The sequence below is a fragment of the Vombatus ursinus genome, unplaced genomic scaffold (genome assembly GCF_900497805.2).
Source record: "Vombatus ursinus unplaced genomic scaffold, bare-nosed wombat genome assembly UNPS02014825.1, whole genome shotgun sequence".
NCBI classification, from domain to species: Eukaryota; Metazoa; Chordata; class Mammalia; order Diprotodontia; family Vombatidae; genus Vombatus; species Vombatus ursinus.
This window is the reverse complement of record NW_020954603.1, coordinates 868,176-889,974: the sequence shown is the minus strand read 5'-3', so window position 1 is coordinate 889,974 and position 21,799 is coordinate 868,176. Positions and strand designations below refer to the sequence as shown.

The 21,799-nt window shown below is 55.3% G+C and overlaps 1 protein-coding gene across 1 annotated transcript; it reads left to right on the top strand.

Moving 5' to 3' along the window:
* Window positions 1-1,609: 1,609 nt before the first annotated feature.
* POMGNT1 (protein O-linked mannose N-acetylglucosaminyltransferase 1 (beta 1,2-)) lies at window positions 1,610-19,905 on the top strand. Its single transcript, XM_027838106.1, has 21 exons — window positions 1,610-1,766; window positions 2,449-2,563; window positions 2,680-2,798; window positions 4,805-4,870; window positions 4,958-5,071; window positions 5,188-5,305; window positions 5,549-5,647; window positions 5,961-6,088; window positions 6,952-7,022; window positions 7,634-7,709; window positions 10,065-10,148; window positions 10,245-10,286; window positions 10,450-10,508; window positions 10,899-10,971; window positions 11,102-11,230; window positions 11,451-11,576; window positions 17,971-18,035; window positions 18,175-18,219; window positions 18,303-18,438; window positions 18,651-18,760; window positions 19,146-19,905. The coding sequence occupies exons 1-21, from the start codon at window positions 1,647-1,649 to the stop codon at window positions 19,237-19,239; spliced, it is 1,989 nt and encodes a 662-aa protein (XP_027693907.1). The 5' UTR covers window positions 1,610-1,646; the 3' UTR covers window positions 19,240-19,905.
* Window positions 19,906-21,799: the final 1,894 nt, after the last annotated feature.

Here is a 21,799-nt window from a genome sequence, read left to right as displayed (position 1 = left end):
AGAGAGACAGAGACAGAGACAGAGACAGAGAGAGGGAGGGAGGGAGGGAGAGGGAGGGAGAGAGAGAGAGAGAGAGAGAGAGAGAGAGAGAGAGAGAGAGAGAGAGAGAGAGAGAGAGAGAGAGAGAGAGAGAGAATCAAAACAAAACAAATTCCCACTTGGGAAAGTATAATCTCCTGAATCTGAAGTCCATGGGGTTGGGCAGTAAGTGGTATTCTGATTTTGTACCTTTCTACCTCAGTGCCCTAATAATTGGCATCTCCTGAGTTTGGAGGGCATGGTATCTACACTGGCATCTCCCTTAAGTCACATTACTCCCCAGTGAGATGGTGAAGTACTCTTGGCATTATCTCCATTCTGTAGATGATGGAAGTGAGGCTCAAAGACTTGTCCGACCAGTTTGGAAGTGACCCTGGGTGGGATTCGAACCTAGGACTTCCCTGACTCCAAGGCTAGCACCCCACTTTTGCTGCTCCCACTGCCCTCCTGTTCCTATTTGGAGCCCCTAACCTCGTTTTGAAGACCCGCTCATTCACCTCATGCTCTTTTGTGGGCCCCCTGTATGCTTCCCTCTCAAATGGAGGGAGGTAAGGCACGTTCTATGCGTGTGACCTTGAGAGAGTCACATTCCCGCGCCAGGAAGCCCCCGGCTCTCCCAGGAATCCTGTCTCTGGATGTGTAAAAGGGGGAGGGGGCTGGACGGTTCTAACCCTTTGGGGTGTCACGGACTCCAAGGGCAGGACGCCTGGGGAAGAGTGGGGACCCTGGCTCTGAATCAGGCGTTTAAATGCGGACAATAAGGGACACTTGGTTACCACGGAAACCAATGCTGGTGATGCACAGTCCTCCCGAGCCCTAAAAAGCCCAGTTCAGGGGGCCGGGGTAAGAGCCCCTCGACGCCTCGATGATGATGACGCCCCCGGGGAGCTAGCCTCGGAACTTCTCTCTCCCCGCACCCGCCTCCTTGAGCGTCAGTTTCCTTGTCTGTAAGGCTGGGTGCTCCAGGTCCCCACCTCCCCCGGCAGGCTCTCAGGCGCGGGCTGGGCTCCTGACGGCTCCGCCCCCTCCCCCTCCCCCTCCCCCCTTCTCTTCTCCTGCCCCTACCGCTCCGCGGCCTTTTAAGCCCCGCCCTCCTCCGGCCTCTGACCCAGCGGAGACCGGAAGCTACGGGACGGGGACGGGTCGGGAGGCAGCATGGAGGAGGCGGCTCGCTCCGGGCCCACCCGCTGCTGCTTCTGCTGCCGCCGCTGCAGCTGCTGCCGGCCCTGAGCCTGCCCGGACTGCGCCGGGCGGGCGCCGTGGCGCCCCCTGACGGCCGTGAGTGCGCGAGGGAGGAGAGGAGGCGATCGCGGGGGCGGGGAGCTGGAGCTGGGGGGGGTGTTCCAAGACGGGTCCACTGCTGGGGGCGGGGGCGGGGACCTGGAGCCGGGGGGCCTCCAGGAGGGGTGCACTGCCGGGGGCTGGGGCCCGGCCCGCACCCGCTGCACCCATTGCAAGGGGCCTTTCCGTCTAAGGCCAGGCTGTCCAGCCTGGGAGGGGCGGGCTGAGCCCCTCACGGCTCCCCACCTCCGATGTCGCCAGGTGTGCAATGACGGGGGCCCCCGGGAGGCCCCAGTGAGGAGCCCGGGGCCCGGGCCGCTCCGGGCATGGACGAGTGGAAGCCTGGCCCCTCGGGGAAGCCCTTCGGGGTCAGGAAGAAGCGGGGCTGGTACCTGGCCTGGAAGTACCGGCTGACGAACCAGCGCCTCGTGCGGCGCCTCTGCCAGGTGGGGCTGCAGCCCGGCGGGTGCCCCGACCCTTTTTGTCTCCTCCTCGCCAAGCCCCCCTCTCCCGGGAAGCCTTCCCCGGAGTCAGCCCTGCCCCCGAGTCGTCTCCCTCATGTCGTGTGCCCTTACATCCCCCCAGGGGTTTGGGCTGTGGGGCAGTGCCCCTTTGCTGCCCATCTTTGCCGAGCTGCTCCCATCCCATATGGGCCCAGCTCTGGGTGTGCTCGGGTTTCGGGGTAGCTGGGAGTAAGAACAGCCCCAGGCCCCTGCCTTGTGGGGAGGCAGAGGAGGAGCTGATGAGGACCTTGCCCTCATTGGGCTCCCAGGCTTGGGGGTAGGGGACAGAGGAGGAGGCCCCGGTCTGGCTGAGGGGACCCAGGTTCTCAATAAAAACCAGTAAAGTAACATTGTAGCAGCTGCAGGAGGAGGAGGAGGGGCCTCAGAGACTGTCTGCCCAGGCAGAGAGCCTTAGTGGGCTACCAGAATCAGGGAGACCTTCCCAGAGGGGCTGGTGGTAGCACTTAAGCCTCTGGGTCCTGGACTCCTCTACTCAGACTGAACCCTGGCACTGGACTTTGAAGGAGGTGGCTTGGCATTAGTGTTTGCTCAGGCTGTCACTGCCCCAGGGCCCAGAGGGCCTTCCCTTCTATCCCTTTGCTCCAATTTCCCCCTTCTCCTGCAGACAGGGGCTGTGCTGTTTCTGCTGGTGACGGTCCTCGTCAACATCAAACTGATCCTGGACACCCGTCGAGGGATCAGCGAGGATGGCGAGGACCTGGAGTCAGAGCAGGACTATGGTTTGAGGGGATGGTCTGGGGGGACAGGGAGGCCTTATGAGAGGGGGGCCAAAACCTCAGGGTGTGGGGCAGGAGAGGAGGAGCTGATCCTGATCTTCTCTCACCTTATCCCCTAGAAGAGACCCTGCAGCACCAGGAGCCCCCGAGGCGGGGTGCTGCCGGCCCCCACAGGGTGCTAGATGTTGAGGTCTACTCCAGCCGAAGCAAAGTATACGTGGCTGTGGATGGCACTACGGTGAGTGGGGTGAATCGTCTTGTTCCCCATCCCCTCCAGGTCCTAGTGGGGCCAGTGTACCCTCAAGCTGCCTTCCCCAGAAAGATCCCCTGGCTGCCCAGTGAAATAGACAGACCTAGGGTTAGACCTTGAGGCTGAGGGATCCCAGGAGGGCAGGGTCCTGGGGGAATCCCCAGTCTGGCCGAGGGAACCTTTTCCAGCAGCACTATTGGAGGGTTGGGGGGCAGACGGGGGAAGGCCTAGGCCCAGTCCTGGAGGAGCTCCCTCTGCTAGGAAGGAGACAAGACAGCCAGGGGGAGCCTGGGAGTCAGGAGGCCTGCATTCTGACCTGACTGACTGTGAAACTCTAAGCCCTTCCTTTCTGGGAGCCTCAGTTTGTTCCTCTGAAAAAAGAGAAGGATGAGCAAGTCCATGCATCTGAGACGCTGAGAGACGGAAGTGAGAAAGAACCGTATGAGAGGAATAGAAAGTAGCCTGGCAAAGAACCAGGGATGGGGGTGGAATGTCAGGTCCAGGGAGCAGCCAAGCAGCCCCTTTGGCCAGAACCTAGAGTGGGTCCGAGGGGAGTGATGGGGGATGTTTTCGAAGGTGGTTGGGAGCTGGAAGGATTTCAGGGTCAGGAGTTTCATTCTATAGGGACTAGAGAGCCCCAGAACCTTCTTGAGCAGGGGAAGGAGGTGGTCAGGGGAATCTCCAGTAGGAAGATTGTTTTGGCAGCTAGGAGGAGGTTGGGTCGGTCAGTCAGTCGGTCGATAAACATTGATTAAGCACCTGCTGTAAGCAGGGAGCACCTGCGCTAAGGGAAAAGAGTAGAATCAGGAAGACCAGGTAGGAGGTTGTTGCAATAGCCCAGGTAAGGGAACAGGGGGCTGTGAGATTAGAGGAGAGGGGAAGGGTGCTTCACACATAGAATCGACCAGACTAAACAACTGATTGCCTTCTCCCTTGCCATGGCTGTGGCTGTCTCTGACTTTGAGAACCCTCAAGGGAGAAAGGTAGGGAACCACACACTTTGGCAGAACTAAACAGGCTTTGGAAAAATCTAGTGTTATCTGTAGTGCTCCTCACCCGTAGTCCCCCACCTCTGCAAGGGAGAGAAGGAGGGAGGCAGGAGCCTCATCACAGCCCAGCTTTGGGGCTGAGCCCTGTCTTAATTGGACACTCTTGTTTCAATTGTTGCATTTACGTGATTACGCTCGTGAGGTCTGGTGTTTGCCTGGTCCTTCAGACCCACTCTGCATCAGTCCATATGAATCTTCTCATGTCTCTCTGAATCCATTGGGTTTGCTGTTTCTTACTTCACAAGGCAGTAATGTGCCATTAACATTTAAGTGCCCAGGTGGGAGCAGATACTGAAATGCTGCCTCTGCTCCTTATTAGCTGTGTGACCCTAGCCAAGTCATGTTCCTCATTGGTAAAACAGAATAGCTTCCCTTCTCCCTGGGACCTCAACACTCTGCTCTGTCCCCTTTCTCCCCTGTCATGTCACCAGCACCAGGACCAGCCTGATTCCCTTCCCCTGCATTGTGGAAGGAGGCAGGACGTGGGGCTGGCTTGGGATCCCAGCCTCAGCCTCAGGCAGCCCAGTGAAGAAGTAGGCCTGAACCTCGCCCAGGATCACCCAGCCGTTATAATTAGGGTAGTAGTAGCAGCAGCAGCGGGAGTAACAATGCTTCCAATACTGCATAGTACCTTTGTGGAAGTTTTCTCACTCCTCCCCCCGCCCCCAGTCACAAGAAGGCAGAGCTGCTCAGTGTCCTCAAAGGACAGTGATGCCAGACAAAGGGGTGAAGTAATAAAGGACACAGAACTGGAGGCAAGAGAGCTGGATTCAAATCCCGACACATGCTCTTCACTGGCTGTGGGATCTTGGGCAACTTGCTTCAGGCTTCTTGGCCTCGGTTTCCCCATTTGTAAAAGGAGGGGGGCAGCCTGGATGAGCTTAAAGGTCCTTCGCCTCAGCCCACTGTCTGCCTGATTCGTCTCACTGGTTCCCCACCCCCCAGGTCCTGGAAGATGAGGCTCGGGAGCAGGGACGAGGCATCCACGTCATTGTTCTCAACCAGGCCACGGTGAGACCTGGGTCCTGCTGGGGGATGGGGGACTCTGAAGGTGGATGCTAGCACCTCACTTGGCTCTCTCACCCCTCAATCTCTCAGGGCCACGTGATGGCAAAGCGGGTGTTTGACACGTACTCCCCCCATGAAGATGAGGCCATGGTTCTCTTCCTCAACATGGTGGCCCCCGGCCGGGTGATCATCTGTACTGTCAAGGTCAGTGTGATTGCCCTGCCCTTGGTCCTGACCCAGCCTCTGCTGGGCTGGGAACAGGGGAGGAGCCAGGCTGTGGAATGGACTGACTCTGAGGCCTGACCCTATCTGATTTCTAGGATGAGGGCTCATTCCACCTCAAGGATACAGCCAAGGCCCTCCTTCGGAGCCTGGGCAGCCAAGCAGGGCCAGTGCTGGGCTGGCGGGACACATGGGCTTTCGTTGGCTGGAAGGGAGGTAAGGCAGCAGCTCCTGCCATGTTGCCTACCCTGCCTCCCAAAGGACTGGTGGAAGCCTAGGCTGGGGTGGGGGTGGGGGGGTGGTACACTTAAGGCTTCAGAAATCATTGGGATTTCCTGGAACAGGGCAAGGGGCTGGGGCCAGGAGGACCAGCCAGGAAGCAGAGCCTAGGATGCCTGGGCCCAAGAGCTGGGCCCCTTTCTCCTCTTAGCCCCTGTCCATGCTCCTTACCCTCACCAGGTGCTGTTCTTGGTGAGAAACACTCCAAATCACCTACTTTGTCTTCATGGGGGGAGCCCATCCTGCTAAAGACGGATGTCCCGCTGAGCTCGGCTGAAGGTGGGACCTGAGGGGGGCCAGCTGGACTGGGGCTGAGTTGGGGTGTTAGAAGCAGGGGCCTGGGAGATGGCCTTGCCTAGAGGACCGTTGAGGGCCTTGAGGGCTAGGAGCGTCACTTGAGCCTGGGACATACTGGATGCCTGGGCTGAGCCCTGGGGGGGGACCTGGGGGAAGAGAGAGGTTCAGGGCCTCAAGGGTGCTGGAACGAGACCCAAGGATCTTCAGGGCTAGAGAGTTCCTGCTGTCTGGCCTGAAGGATGGGAAGAGGAGGTCGGGGAGAGGACCCAGGTGAGATCCCTTCTGTGCCCCCCAGAGGCAGAGTGTCACTGGGCAGACACTGAGCTGAACCGTCGTAGAAAACGCTTCTGCAGCAAAGTGGAGGGTTATGGGAGTGTGTGCAGCTGTGGGGACCCCACCCCCATTGAGTTCAACCCTGACCCGGTGAGTGAGCAGAGCTCAGGGGTGGGATCTGGAGGCAGGAGCAGGGGCTGAGGGAGGGTATCAGGAGCTGTTCAGGGAGGAGGGGGGAGGGGCTGGGCTGGGCTTAGGATAGGGGGTCGGGCCAGGGGAACAAACCAAGACCACCAAGGCCAGAGGACAACAAGTACCCAGGACCCGGGTGCTAAGGATGTTTGAGTATAGATCTGGGCCTTCCCTGCTGTGGACCTCCCCTCCGACAATACAGATCTCATCCCATCTTTGCTTGCCCAATTCAGGCCCTCCTATAAGCCTGCTAGGGGTCCACTTCACTTCAGGCCCTCCTGGATTTCTCCAGACTTCTGGGTGCTCCCAGTGGAACACCCAGCCTGGCCACCTGTCATCCCTTCAGTGTTTGCTAGCTATCGCAGTATGATACTTGCTGTGTCCACTATGGTGACCATGGGTAGAGGAGAAGCAGGGAATGGGTTCCACAAAGGGAGCCTAAGAAAAGGGAATTTGGGATTCACTAGAAGCCCAGTGACAGGGGAACTATTGGTATTATGATTATACCCATCTTACAGAAATGGAGACTGAGACCTGTAAAGGCAGAGTGGCTTGCCCAGGGTCGCACAGCTGGGCCAGAGGCAGGGTTTGAAATCAGGTCTTCTTGGCCCCAAAACTAAGTTGTAGCTATCACACCACATTGTCTTCAGCACCGTGTCAACTGATTAAGTGTTTCTCTCGCTTCCGAAATGAGAGTAGTTCACCCTGGGACCCAGGTCACACCCAAAGTTCATGTAAGACTCTCTGAGGCCTTTTCCCTTGGGAAGGAGAGGCCTCAATGGGAGCTGAGTTCTAATCTTCCTTTCCCCTCAACCCTCCAGCTTCCCAACAACAAGGTTGCCGATGTGCCTGTGGCAGTCATTGCAGGGAACCGGCCTAACTACCTGTACAGGTGAGCCCTGGCTAGGGAGATGGGACCACCCCCTAACCCTGTACAGGTAAGCCCAGGGTGATGGGATGGCTCACCTTACCTGCACAGGTGAATTTTGGGAAGGGAAATGGGCCCACCTACCTGTATACCTAAGCTCAGAGGGAGGGGATGGCCTGCGTTACCTGCACAGGTTAAGCCTAGGGAAGGAAGATGAGGCCTGTACAGATGAGCCTAGGAAGGGAGATGGGCCCGCCTACCTATATAGGTGAGCTCAGGGTGAGGGAATAGCTCACCTTGCCTGTATAGAGTCTCAGGTGGGGAGGTGATCCCACTTACCTGTATAGGTGAGCCTAAGGTCACCTTCCCTGTAGAGGTTAAGCCCAGGGAAGGGAGATGAGTCCCACCTACCTGTACAGGTGAGCTCAGGGGGAGGGGATGGCTCACCTTACCTATATTGAGCCTTAGGTAGGGAGATGGGTCCACCTACCTGCAAAAGAGAGTCCAGGGCGAGGTGTTCACCTTATTGTGCAGGTGAATCTGGGGAGCAATCAGGCCTCTCTGCCAGCACAGGTGATTTAGAAATGTGTTGGGTGGAGCCTTGATGTCTGCTTCCCATGTGCCTGGTTCCCTAGGATGCTGCGATCTCTCCTCTCTGCTCAGGGTGTGAACCCCCACATGATCACGGTCTTCATCGATGGCTACTATGAGGTAGGTCCTAGGGTTGGAGGTGGAGCCAAGAATCTGACCTGGCCAAAGACTCTGCTCCTCACTAGCTGGGTCCTCCTGGACAAGCAGTGTTCCTCATTGGTAAAACAGAATAGCTTCTCTTCAGTAGCCCTTCTCCCTTGGGGTCTGGGACCCTGCGGCCCAGCCCTGGCCCCTTCTCTTCTGTGGACTGGGCTGGCTATGTCACTGGCACCAGAGACAGCCTGATCCCCTTTCCTTCCTTTGTAAAAGGATGCTGGGTGTGTAGGCTTAGAATCCCAGCTTCCAGACTCAGGCTCCCCATCTGTAAAATGGGCACTTTCACCCCCCCCTCCCCCTGCCCCGGTGCTGTTGGGGAGAAAGCATTGGATAGCATTCATGAGAGGCAGGGGCTGGGCCGTGGAGCTGCACAGACCTCATCTCCTGCCTACAGGGAGCCTGTATTCCCCCTGAGGAGATGTACCCAGGACACCAGTACAACTAATGAGTCAACAACTGTCTGTGGTTAGGCACTGGCCATGCAGTCCCTGCCCTCAAGTAGCTCGCAGTCGAGGCAGAGTAGACAACAAGGCAGCATGCAGACAACAACTCCTTAGATGTGTATTTATACACGTCTGAGTAGAGGCCAGATCATCTTAGGCGGAAGCATTAGCAGCTGGGGATCAGGGAAAGCCTCGTGGAGAAGGAAGAGCTTGTGCTGAGCCTTGAAGGATGCTAGGGAGTCAGAGAGGGAGAGCATGCCAGGCAGGGGGGACAGCCAGGGCAAAGGCATTGAGATGGGAGATGGGGTACCCCGTGTGAGGAAGAGTAACAAGGCCAGTTGGCAGGGCCGCCGAGTGTGGGGAAGGGAGCAGTGGGCAGTCAGGCGTAGTAAAGGGCTTTGAACATTAAACCGACGTTTTTGTCTGATCCTGGAGGTGATAGGGGTGACATGGTCAGACCTTGACTTTAGGAAGCTCACTCTGACAACCGAGTGAGGATGGACCAGAGTGGGAGGGCCTGGAGGCAGGAATAGTCCAAGTCCAATAGTCCAAGAGGGCCTGCACCCATGTGGGGCCGTGTCAGAGGAGAGACGGGGACATTCAGGAGATGTTGGGAAGGCAGAAGAAAAGAGATTTGGAAGCTGATTGGACGTAAGGGATGAGGGGGAGGAAGAACTAAGAGGAGGGCGGCGCCCTAGACAGTAAAAGGGACATGGGGAAGAGTTAGCCCCACATTTGCTTTCTTGGAAGACTCATCACCCTGTTGATTCATAGGGAGCTTCTGGTCCACTCAGACCCCCAGATCCTTTTCAATACAAAGACTGTCCATGCCTTCCCCTTCTTGCACTGGTGAGACAAATTTTTTTGAATCCAAGTACAAGACTTGACATTTATCCCCAGTGGATTTCATCTTGTTCAGTTCAGCACAGTACTCTAGGGGGTGAGGGGCTCCTGTCCTTGGTGTCATGGCCTTGGGGGTGGCAGTCTGCGGCAAAAGCCTCTGGACCTCCTCTTATCAGAACCATGTTGTTAAATGCATAAGATAAAATTAAAAAGGAAACCCTTAAAAAGGAAACCAATTCTGTCATAATACAGTTATTCCAAAGCCCCCGGATCCCAGGGTAAGCACCCCTGCTCTAGCCTGGTCAGGTCCTTTTGGATCCTGACTCCAACGCCTGGAGCATCTCCCCTGTCCCTCCCAGCCTGGGTCACCTGAAAGTTTGAGAAGCAGATCAGGCCTCTGATGGTCTGTAACCCAATCATCAATAGATTATTGAACTACAGGGCCCAGCACCAGTGCCTGGAGACCCCGCTGACCCAGAACTCCCACGGGCCACTCCCGGAGTGCAGCCAGTTCTGAATGAATCTTTAATTGTACTTTGGTCCAACTCATCTCAGTAGGGAGCTTCCAAGGCTTCTTGAGCACAGGAGTGACCTGGTCAGAGGGGTGCTTTAGGAAGATGATTTTGGCTGCTGGGTGGAGGCTAGGGGAGAGAGGAGACTCGATTAGGAAGCTTCTGCAGCCATCTGGATGAGAGTTAATGAGGGGAATTGTAGGGAGGGTGGCTGTGGGTGTGGAGAGCTCTGACTGAATATGGGAAATGTGGATGTTAAATTAACAAGACTTGGCATTGTGTGGGACCCAAGGCAGGAGTGGGGGAGGATACCCCTGAGGCTGGGTTGGAGGTTCTGGGTGTCAGGGGGATGGATTCCATCCCTTTGGAGAGCCCCAGTTTGAAGCTGCCAAGAGTCTAGAGAGGTCTTGGGCCTGGGAATTAAGTGAGTAGAGCCGATGATGGATGCTGGGTCGGAGGTGAGGTCCCAAGGGTTGGGGGGATTGCTCAGCAGAGTGTCTGTGGCCTCTCCCACCCACCAGGAGCCCATGGATGTGGTTGCCCTGTTTGGTTTGAAAGGGATCCAGCACACACCCATCAGCATCAAGAATGCCCGAGTGTCTCAGGTACTACTTGAGAGGGGGGTGTGGGCGTAGGGGCAGGGGTGCAGGGGCCAGGGGCCAGGTCCCACTCAGGCCCTTCTCCCCTTCCTCCCTACCCAGCACTACAAGGCCAGCCTCACCGCTACCTTCAGTCTCTACCCTGTGAGTATGGACAGTTCCTAGGAAGGGAGGGGAGGGGACACCTGGGTTCCTGGCCCATCAGGCCTGAGGGTGCTGGGGAGCTGGAGACAGTGGGGCTGCCTGTTACCTGGCCTGGAGAGCAGGGCCAGGGAATAGCCCATTGCATCTCCCATCCCGTCCACAGGAGGCAAAGTTTGCTGTGGTACTTGAAGAAGATTTGGACATTGCTGTTGACTTCTTCAGGTAAGAAGCCCTGGTGGGCTGTCCTGGCATGAGATCCGACCCCTCAGGTCAGCCTGGAGCTGCAGGCCTGGCAGCCAGGGCAGGCTGAAATCCCAGAATCTAGCCTGAGCTTAGCTCCAGCTGCTTTAGGAGAGAGCAGAGCAAGCTGAGGTGGGCAGAGAAGGAAGGCTTCCTGGGACCGAGGAGGGAGGACAGTGTCTGAGCTGGCCACTGGGAGCGATCTGGCCAGCCCTTCATTCCTCTCTCTCCTTTCTGTGTTGGCCTGGCTCAAGCTGGGGACCAGAGCCCAGGGCCTCCCAACTGAGGGCACCTCGAATTGGGGGGAGGGGCCAGGCCAGACAGGGGAGAAGCTCTGAGACTCAGACACCTCCTTCCCTCCATCCTCTCCAGCTTCCTCAGTCAGTCCATCCACCTGCTAGAGGAAGATGAGTCCGTCTACTGTATCTCTGCCTGGAATGATCAGGTGGGGCCCTGCCTGGGTAAGGGTTTGGGGGAGGAGGAGGAAGAGGCTTGGTGTCTGTGTGCTGTGTGTGTGTATTGGGGGGGCATTACTGCAGCCCCCGCTAGGACTGATGGTCTCGCCTGACCCCCAGGGCTACGAGCACACAGCCGAAGACCCAGCTCTGCTCTATCGAGTGGAGACCATGCCTGGCCTGGGCTGGGTGCTCAGAAAATCCTTATATAAGGATGAGCTGGAGCCTCGCTGGCCGACGCCGGAGAAGGTGAGCTGCCCGATCCAGAAGCCCAGCCTCGTACCCCCTGTTCCTCCAGTGCCTCTGCCAGGGTCCCATTGCTACCCAGCCCTCTTCATTGCTGCTCAGATGATCACCACACCTCCCACCTTGGTTGTTTCCCCATCGTGCCTTAGTTCCTCCACACCACCTCAGTGTCCTACTGCTGTGGGCAGGGATAAGTCATGACTCAGTGCCTCTCCCTCGCCAGCTCTGGGACTGGGACATGTGGATGCGAATGCCCGAGCAACGCCGAGGCCGTGAGTGCATCATCCCCGATGTTTCCCGTTCCTACCACTTTGGCATCGTGGGCCTCAACATGAATGGCTATTTCCACGTGAGTGAAGCGCACGCTTGTCTCCTCACCCTTGTGTCAGTGTGTGCTGAGGGAGCTGTGACCCCACACGATGAATTCATTTCAGTCAGCGTTGATGAGGCGCCTACTGTGTGCTGGGCACTGGGCAGAGTGATGGCAATACAAAGATAAAGTGAGGTAGTCTTTGCCCTTAGGTTGCTTGAGTAGAAAACGTTGGCAGACAAGTTGACATGAGCTCATTTGAGCAGGCAGAGAACATGGACAGGTGGAGAGGATGGAGGAAGCCTGTGGGAAGGAGGGAGTCCCCCCTACTGAGCCTTGAAGGCACCTGAGGGGCAGAAAGGAGGAGGGAGTCGAGAGGGCATCCCAGGCCTGGGATAGTGCCTGGAGGTAGGCAAAATCAGAGCCAGGACAAGGCCCGGTTACCACCCGAGAGTGCAGTTTGGCAGGAAGGTCAGTCATGGAGGGAAGTCTGGCCGAAGCCCTGCCGTTGAGGGCCTGTGCTTGTCTGGGCTGAGGATTCTTCACTGGGTCTCAGAACCACTAAAGACTTTTGATCAGGGCAGTGCCTCAGTCAGACCAGATTATGTATGTGTCTGGCAGCTTGGATGGAAGACTGTTTGGAGGCAGGGAGACCATTGAGGAGGCTATGAGGCTGATGGAAGGGGTCCTGAGCAAGTGGGAAGGACGGGGCTTGGGTACTGCCTGGATGTTGGGGATGGGGCCGGGCCCCAGAGTTATGAGTGGAGCCAGGTGACAGGGAGGGTGAGAACGGGGGAGGGATGAGAGACTATGAGTTCCGTTTCAGACGTGTGAAATTTGAGAGTCGCCTGGGGCCAGCCAGCTGGAGAGGCCTAACAGGCAGTTGGAGATGCAGGACCGAAGCACAGGAGAGAGAGGTTAGGGCTGGATCTCCATTGGCCATTTTTGTTCTCTCCTTCCCAAGCTCAAGATCATTCCCTTAGTAGAGGAAAGCAAAGTGGCAGTGGAGTTATCAGTCAGTCATTAAGCATATATTAAGCACCTGCTTGTGCCAGGTACTGTGCTGTGTGCTGAGGCTACACAATGAGGCAAAAGACAGCCCTGCCCTCAGGAAGCTGACAGTCTAATGAAGGCGATAACATGCCGACAGTAGCATGCTCTCTACAGGATAACTAGGGAGTCACAAACAGAGGGAAGGCGCTGGAATTAGAGGGCTGGGGACGGCTTCCTGTAGAAGATGGGGTTTAAAAGAAGCCAGGGAGATTAGTAGTCAGGGCAGAGAGGGAAGAGCGTTCCAGGTATGGAGGCCGGTCATAGAAAATTCAAAGAGCAGCCAAGAGGCCGGTGTCACTGGATGGAAGGGTGCTCGTTGGGAGGTGAGGTGTAAGAAGACTGGAAAGGGAGGAAGGGACCAGGTCGGGAAGGGCTTTGAAGGCCAGACAGAGCATTTCGTGTTTGATCCTGGAGGCAGCAGGGAGCCACTGAAGTTTATTGAGTGGGGGAGTGGCATGATCCAGCCTGCACTTTAGGAAAATCGAATTAGTGGCTGACTGGAGGCTGGATTGGAGTGGGCGGAGCCTTGGGGCAGGCAGACCCACCAGCAGCTACTGCAGTGGTCCCGGCATGAGGTGATGAGGGGCCTGCACTAGAAGGATGACAGTGTCAGGACAGAAGGGGGTGTATTCAAGAGATGCAGCAGATTGGGTATGGGGGGTGAGAGCTAGGGAGGAGGCCAGGATGACTCCTAGATTGCGAGCCCGCAGGTCTGGGAGGGTAGTGTTGCCTTCTATGCTCACCGCAAAGCGGGGGAAGTTGGGGGAAACACAGTGAGTTCAGTTTTGGATATAACTGAGTTCGAGATGTCTGAAAGGTGGTTGAAGATATGAAAACGAAAGTCAGCAGAGCCTGGGTCAGAAAATGTAGATTTGAGAATCCTCAGCATAGAGGTGGTAATTAAATCCATGGGAGCTGATGGGATCACCAAGAGAAATGGCATAGAGGGAGAAGAGAGGAGGGCCCAGGCCAGAGTCCTGAGGGACCCCTATGGTGAGAGCACGTGATCTGGAGGAAGGTCAGAGGAGGAGTGGTCAGAGAGGTAGAAGGAGAACGGGGGGGGGGGGGGGGGGGGGGGGGGGAGTGTCCTGAAAACCTCAAGAGAAGAGGAGGGAGTGATCAACAGTGTCAGAGGCTGCAGAGAGGTCATGGAGAATGAGGATGGAGAAAAGGCTGCTAGTTTTGGCAGCTAAGAAATCCTTGGTAACTGGAGAGGGCAGCTTCAGTGGAATGAAGAGGTCAGAAGCTGGATTGGAAGGGGTTGAGAAGACAGTGAGGAGAGGCACCAGTGGTAGACCGTCTGCCTTTTCAGGGAGTTTGGCTGTAAAGGGCGGACGATGCTTAGCAGGGATGGGAGGATCAAGAGAGGGGTGTTTTGGGATGGGGGAGACATGGGCATGCGTGTCGGCAGTAGGGAAGGAGCCAGTGGCTCTGTCTTCCTTCCGTCCTCCGTGGTCCTTGTCCTGTCCACCCCAGCTAAGCATCCCATCCCATCTTTGGGCTTTTTCCTGACTCCGGCTTTGCTCAGGAAGTCCCTTTTGGTTGTCCTTGGCATCCATCGTCAATCTGAGCTTCCTCTGGGCTTTCTGAAACACGGTTCTTTTTTCTTTTTCTGCGGTTTTACTGATGCCTTTTGTTTTTCACTCAACAGTCATTTCCAGATACATAATTCCACCCCTCCACATCGAGCCTTCTTGTAATAAAAGAGAGCTCAGCCAAGTTGGTTATGTCAGATGGTTTATGCCACATTTTCTACTCATGGTTCCTTGTCTCTGTGTAATAGAGGGGGGGTATGTTCCCCTATTGCCTGTCCTCTGGCACAGTTCTTAGAAGACTGGCCCTCAATTTTCTATTTGTTTTCCATCTTTTGTCCTTGCGTCTTCCATATTGTCTTTTATAATGAGTTGGTCACTGAGTGCCCTGTGCCTCCCCAGCGCTCCCATCAGATCAGCAGTTCCCTTCTCCTTCCTCAGCAGAATCATTTTGCCTCTTCCCTCTTGAGCTAATTTTAGGGTGTGAGATGTTATACAATCTTTGTTTGTCTGGACACGTTTTAAATCCTCTCCCTCCAAATCTTGGGCACTTGTCAGACTCTGCTGGGCTTTCCTCTCGTTTTCCCTTGTTTCTTCTTTTGGCCTTGATCAGGTCCAGAGCAGGAACTCCCTCCCACATGTCTTCCGTCTTTTGGAAGACACAGCTAGAATCAGCTGGCTTTGTGCAGAGGCACCCAAAGCTGGGGTTTATCGCTGGCTTTCCTCTTGAGTGTTTTCTCCTAGGATGTACCGGACCTTATTTGTGCCATCCCTGTTTTCTCTAGAATCCTGGGTTTGGCAGATCTATTGGCGGGGGTTTGGGGGGAGACCCACAGTTTTTCCCTTCCCCTCTTAACAAAATGGCTTCTGGTGTATGGAGAATAGCCGCCATTGTAGTGGTAGACAGCCAACCATGGCTCAGGCTCCTCACAGAAACTTTGTGGGGATTATCAGCAGCTGGTTGATGCTACGACAGATGCCAGGGCATTTGCCATGCAACAAGGGGTGTTTAGGGTAGTGGCTGGCAGAGGCAGTGACTGCCAATCATCGTGCCAATGAGAGGAGGGTTGGGACCATGGCACTATCCACAGGCTGGGCTTGAGTTGCAGCAGCTGATCAGGGCTACATTGGATGCCCAGGAGTTGTCCTTCACAGGGGACATCTCAAACAGCAGCTGGTCTGAGCAACTTGGCTTCTCATCCTGCCCACTGCGATTGGGGGGGGCTCCAGCAATGGCTGCCTGTTGTCCAAACTTGAACCTACTGCCCCACTTCCTCCTCAGTGGCTGCCGCTGCTGCCCCTCGGGTCACGGGTGGCGGCTCAGCAGGCTGACCATGACAGTGGCTGTGGAGGCATAAGAGTCCTCCTACATTGGTGGGTGAAAAGGCTTAGATGGAATGAGTCATTCTGCCCTCTGCTCTGAACTTCAGGGCCTTACTCCTCACCCTGCTGCTGTGCTCTAAGGACCACTAGGTCGTTCTTTTTTTTTTTCTTAAATTAAAACAAGTTAAATCATTGTCTTTTTTTTTTTAATATATCACCAAGATTTCCCTCAGTATTCCTGCTTCCCTATTCCTTCCAGAGAGCCATCCTATATAACAAACAATATTTTAAAAGAAAAGGAAGAAAAGAAAAAAAGCCAGCAAAGCTGATTAGTACATTAATTGTGAAGCTTTTAATGCCCTAATACATGGACGGTTTTTGTGAAAGTGCCATGCACAGCTGACAAAAAAGTATACTCCTTTTTATTCCCATTCATTTCCCTCCAAAGGTCTATTATGTCTAAATTTTCTAAAATTCTCCTTAATTTCTTCATCTCCTTAATTTCTCTTAATTTTATTTTGTTCTGAGAGGGGAGAGTGTAGTTTTACTCTCTGTTTCCTCCCCTAACTCATTTAACTTTGAAGAACTTGGATGCCCCGCCGTTTGGTACATAATGCTTCATGTCGATTTTACTTCGTTGTCTGTGGTGCCTTTTAGCAAGATATGAAGCTGATTAATACGTTAGCTGTCTTTAAATATGGGCAGCGTACCGTGACCGTGGACCTTCTGCCTCATGGACCAGAGATCTGGTGAGGCGAGCACGTCCTTGGGGCCACAATTGTCCTGTGGCCATTGCAGTCATTGTTTATGTTGTTTTCTTGGCTCTGCTGACTTCTGTCTGCATCAGTTCATGTAAATGTTTTCATGATTCTCTGTATTTGTCCCATTGGTCACTTCTTAGACCATATTATGTTCATGTGCCATGTGCCGTACCACCAGATCACTGTTTACCCTGCAGCTGAACCTGCTGTTCTGTCTCTTCCAATTAAAGGTGAATTCCCCGAGGGTAGGGACTGTGCTGTTTTGTTTTTTTTCTATTTGTATCCCTAGTTCTTTGCACAGTGCTTTGCATATGGTAAGTGCTTGATAAATGCTCCTTCTTTCCCATGACACTTCACTGTGGGCCATCTTTGACCCAGACAGGTCTAGTTTGACTGGCCTTTGTGAGGTGAGCTCCATCCCTGGCCAAGAGCCCAACAGTTCTGGACTTTAGGCTGTGGTCCCAAAATCCACCCACGTTCTCAGGCACTATCTTCTTGGGCAGCCAGCTTTCCGGTTCAGAAGTCTTTGATGGGTACTAGTGAGGGTTTAGTTTCTCCGGGGTTCTTTTGTCCCCACACAGGTCAGGAGAAGTGAAATCTTCACAGGCCCCAGGGCCCACGGGGGACCTTGAATTTGTTTTGTCAGGCAGACAAATAGTGGCCTCCCCCTCCCCCTCCCCCTCCCACACACGCCTGTTGCTTCTGCCTCTGACCCTGTTATAAAGATGACCCAAGACTCAGCTTCCAAGACTGGTGTCTCAAAGACTTTTTATTAAAGAGGTTGAAGCGGGTCCTTTTGATTCTCACGAGAAGCAGGCACATCTCCGTGGAAGGGGAGAAATGCATGCGTAGAAGAAGCCAGGGCGAGCTTTATAGGTAGTTATTGCGTGACTCCTCCCTTCTGGATCAGGATGGCTCCTGATCCTTCCGGGTCACAATCTTCCTTATGTGCCCCATCCGAGTTGTGTTGTCACTCCCCCCGAAGTTAGCCTGTCTGTGCTGATTTCTTATCCACTTCTGTAGAAACTTAGCTCTTTCATTTCTCACGACCCTGCCTGGCCACCTCTTGCAAGCTGATCCAGACACGTATCCCTTGGAGTACAAGAAGCGGCTTCCTCCAGAGATGGGCCAGCCCTCCCCCTCCTCCCCCTAGGAAGAGCCTCCAGCTTATTTGCTGCTTAGCTCCAGATGTTCTTCGGGCCACAGCCTTCCCACCTCTAGCCTCCTCGCATGAACCTGCCTTCCTCCTCTGCCTCCACAAGACCCCTTTATTTGTTGTCTTTTTGAAGCTCTATTTCTGTTCATCAAGGAAAACTTCCTTTCTCAGTTCCCTCTAGTAACCTAGAGAATAGAGAAACTCTTTTCTTCTGGGATGGGGACTAATCCAATCGTGCCTCGCTGGGACCTGTCAGCAGCAGAAACACAAATGTGACAGACTCTTCCTGAGAAGTCCTTTCTGCCCTCCATACCTGCTAGAAGCAAGATCCTCCCCGCTTTGCCAGCCTTCTGGGTAGCTCTGGTGGCTGGCTTTCCCCCCTCCGCCCCCCATCCAGGGGGCTTGAAAGCCAGGCATTCTCCAATGTGACTCCTCCTCACCTAGATGCTAGCTTTCCCAGCTACCTTTGAGTAGCATTTAGTGGAGCTGGGTGCAAATCCAGGGATCCTTCCATTACCCCGAGGTGGCTACTTCAGGGGGGAGGGGGAGGTTGCATGGAAACACACCAGCTGGGGATAGTTCATCCCATCCTGACCTTTGTCCCACAGGAGGCCTACTTTAAGAAGCACAAATTCAATACCGTCCCCAGCGTCCAGCTCCGGAATGTGGACAGGTGGGGCTGGGATGTGGGGGGAAGGAGGTGGGCCCCTAAAGTTCCCGGGAACTGCCCCATCCTCCCGTCCCTGTCCCACCCTCCTGGATCCCCTGAATAGCCCAGGGTAGCCCTGACCGTGCTGTCCTTCTCCCTCTAGCCTGAAGAAGGATGCTTATGAGGTAGAGGTCCTTCGCCTGCTCAGGTACGAGCCCTGTGGACTTGGGAGGGTGCTGGGAGGAGGAGGAGGGGTCAGGACCTGGCCCTTATCGGCACTCTGGTCCCCAGTGAGGCCGAGGTCCTAGACCACAGCATGGATCCATGTGAGGACTCATTCGTGCCAGATACCGAGGGCCGCACGTACGTGACCTTCATCCGCATGGAACAGGATAATGACTTCACTACGTGGACCCAGCTTGCCAAGGTGCCCACTCGTGATGCCTCCTTGCCATGCACTAGAGCCAGAAAACCTCTAGCCCTTCTCCCCATTTAGGAGCCTCCTTCTGTCCCCCAGAATCAGTTCCCTGGGACCTTCCATCCCGGGCTGGGAACGCAGCAGGCCCTTAGGGCCACAGGAAGAAGTCAGGGCAGGGCTCAGCGGGCAGGGGTGGCCTCTGACCTGGACTCTTCCCCCAGTGCCTGCACATCTGGGACCTGGATGTCCGAGGCAACCACCGGGGCCTATGGAGACTCTTTCGGAAGAAGAATCACTTCCTGGTGGTTGGCGTCCCGGCCTCCCCGTACTCGTGAGTACCTCCTGATCCCTTACTTTGCCACTTAGGGTCTAAGCCCAGAGAAGGTTCATCAGTTAGGGGTGGGGGTGTCATGGGAGCTGCCTTAAGTATCTGAAGGGCCAGGAGGAGGGTCCAGGCTCGTTCCGCTTGGTCCCAGAGGACGGAACCAGGAGCAGCGGAGGCAGATTGAAGCTGGATTGGAGGGGTGGGGGGAGTTGACGGAGGACAGGAGAGCCCCCCAGAATGGTCTAGGCTGCCTAAGAGGTGATGAGTTTCCTGTCCTTGTCTCAAGGCAGAGGCTGGGTCCCCCTTGCTGGGGACGTGGTAGAAGGATTTTTATTTGAGTGTGGGTTGGGCCTGGATTCAGCGGCTGAGGCCTCCTCCTGTCTCCCCTAAGGGTGAAGAAGCCACCATCGGTGACCCCCATCTTCCTGGAGCCACCAGCAAAGGAGGAGGGTGGGGGGCCTGGAGGAGCCATGGAGCAGACATGAGGGGGCTGCCTGCCAGGCTGGGCCCGGGGAAGCCCCCCAGTGCTCACCCTCCTGAGGGCTGGAACCACATCTGCTTTTAACCCAAGACTGTTTACTAACTGCCCAGGGAGGGGGAAGGAAAGAGATGCCCCCCAAGCCCTACCCCAGCTGGGGGCAGGGGGGGGTGTTATTTATTTACTTCCTGGGGGTTCTCCAAGGAGGAGGCTTGGGGGGCTAAGATGACAGGGGGCTGAGGAGACTTCCTTCCACAGCTATGCCCTCCCACTTGGGCTACAGGATCTGAGCCACGGCTAGGCCTTATGGGAGGTGTGTGGGGTACCGAGTCTAACTTATTTATTGAATGTCCCAGGATATACCCTCCTTTCCTCCTCCCCTTCCCCAGGTGAGGCTGATGGGGAAACTGAGGCAGCCATGGGTTCTTCCTGCCCTCCGTGGGGGAAAGGGAGGGCGGTATTCTGCTCATCCCTGTGAGAGCTGTGTCCGGGGAGGTTACTGCCCTCTGCTGAGGGTGGAGAGGTCCTCAGCTCTTGGCTCTTACTCAGGAACTGACCTCCCTGGACGGACACAGATAGCTTGGGGCGGCACTGCCTCTGCTCTGAGGCTGCAAGCTTGGTGTCCAGTTGGATAAACTGACCATTGATTGATTAAAAAAGGAGAAAACACCTGTGCACGTGTGCATGTGTGTGCACACTCGTGTGTGCCTTCATGCTGGCCCCTCGGTGTGTCGCCTTGGCTGGGAGGCAGTGGTGAGCTGTGCGGGAGGGAGGTGGATGGCTGGAGTTTCCCACTGAGAAAGGAGCTGCCCAAAGGGGCCCAGTTGGGCCTTTGAGCCCTGCCATCGTCTGATCAACGGGATCATGGACAGTGGAGGGGGGGCCTCAGAGACCACTCGGTCCAATCCCTTCCTTTTACAAGTAAGGAAACTGAGTCACAGAGAATTAAACAGCAAGTGCTGTTGTGGAGCCAGGACTTCAGCGGGGGGCCCAAATCCAGCTCTAACCCTGGAACCCATGTCAGCATCCAGTGGGCCTTTCCCTTAGCGATGAACAGACTTCCACTGGGTCATAGCCTGTGCTTCTTGGTGATGCCAAACGCCACTGCCCATTCCCCACCACCCAGTTCCTTATTCCCATGCCCTTCAACCCCACCCACCCAAAGTCCCAGCCAGCTCCCCGACCTTCCACGGTGCCCTCAGGAGCTCCATCAGCAGCAAGCTTGCTTCCATCTTAAGCCTTATCCTTTCCCACTCTTTCCAAGCCCTGGCGCCACCCCCCCCCCGCTTCCCTTTTCAGCTGACTGCTGTGTTCTTTCTCCCATTGCTGCTTCTAGGTTCTCCACGTCCCTCACTCCTCCGTAACTTCCCCTTTGAGGTCCATAAAATCTGCATCTGCAACCTGGAAGCTGTTGCTTACCCACCTCTACAATACTCCTATTTTTTTTTTTTATTTCATTTCTTTCTTTTTTTAGGCAATTGGAGTTAAGTGACTTGCCCAGGGTCACACAGCTAGTAAGTGTCTGAGGCTGGATTTGAGTTTGGACCTTCTGCTTCCAGGGCCAGTGCTCTATCCACTATAGTGCCACTTAGCTGCCCCTGATCCTCCCCCTTCTCAGCCAGTTAAGTACCTGGATCACATTTTTTCTCTCCTCAACTCAGGCCCTCGTACTTGGGGCTTCAGCATACATATTGACTGTCCTTCAAACACCGTAACCACTCAGTTCCTCAGCCTACTCACTTCCCTTGACCCACTTCTTCCACCCCACTTCAGCCACACACAAAGATGGTCCCACCCTGGATCCTGCCATCACCCATAAATGTGCCACCACCATGTTCAAGACTTCCCAGATCCCCTCGTCCAGCCACATTCTATTGGCTTTCTGCTCCTCTCTGTCCACAGTATAACCTCCGCTGTCTCGGCGCCTCCGCTCTCTCCCAGGTCCCCTCCCCTGCACAAGCCACTCTCTCCTCTCCTCCCCATCTTGACCCCTTGGCAAGTCTCAACACCGACCTCTCTTGAATGCCTGGCCCCAAGGCAAGCCTCAGCCTTGGATACCTCTCACCATCCACTGCCTCACTCCTACACACATACTGGTGAACAAAGGTGGGAAAAATCACAGAACTGTTCTGGCTAGGTCCGGTAAAAATGTGTTATGGAACCTTACTTGGGCCACGAGTGCTGCTCAGCAATCCTCCTGCACCTTCCTCATCAACTCCCTCTCCCGCGGTCCACAGCAGCCCTCCTCCAGCCTGCTGGAAGCTCCCCCCACCTCATTCTCTCAGCCGAGAACTTAAAAAAAATGGAGACCATTTGCAGAAAGTCCCCCTTCCTCATCTCCCATCACTCAGGTGCCTTCTGCCCCTCTTGCCTCCTTCACCCCCATCTTACATAGAGGCAGCCTTACTCCTTGAAAAGGCTGTGGACAACAGGCAGACCTTCTCTGCCTTCACCCTTAACTCTACAGTACGGCTTCTGACCTCATCATTCAGCCAAAACTGCTCTCCATAAGTTGCTGATGATCTTTTGATTGCCAAGTCCAAAAGCTTTTTCTCAACGTTCACTGC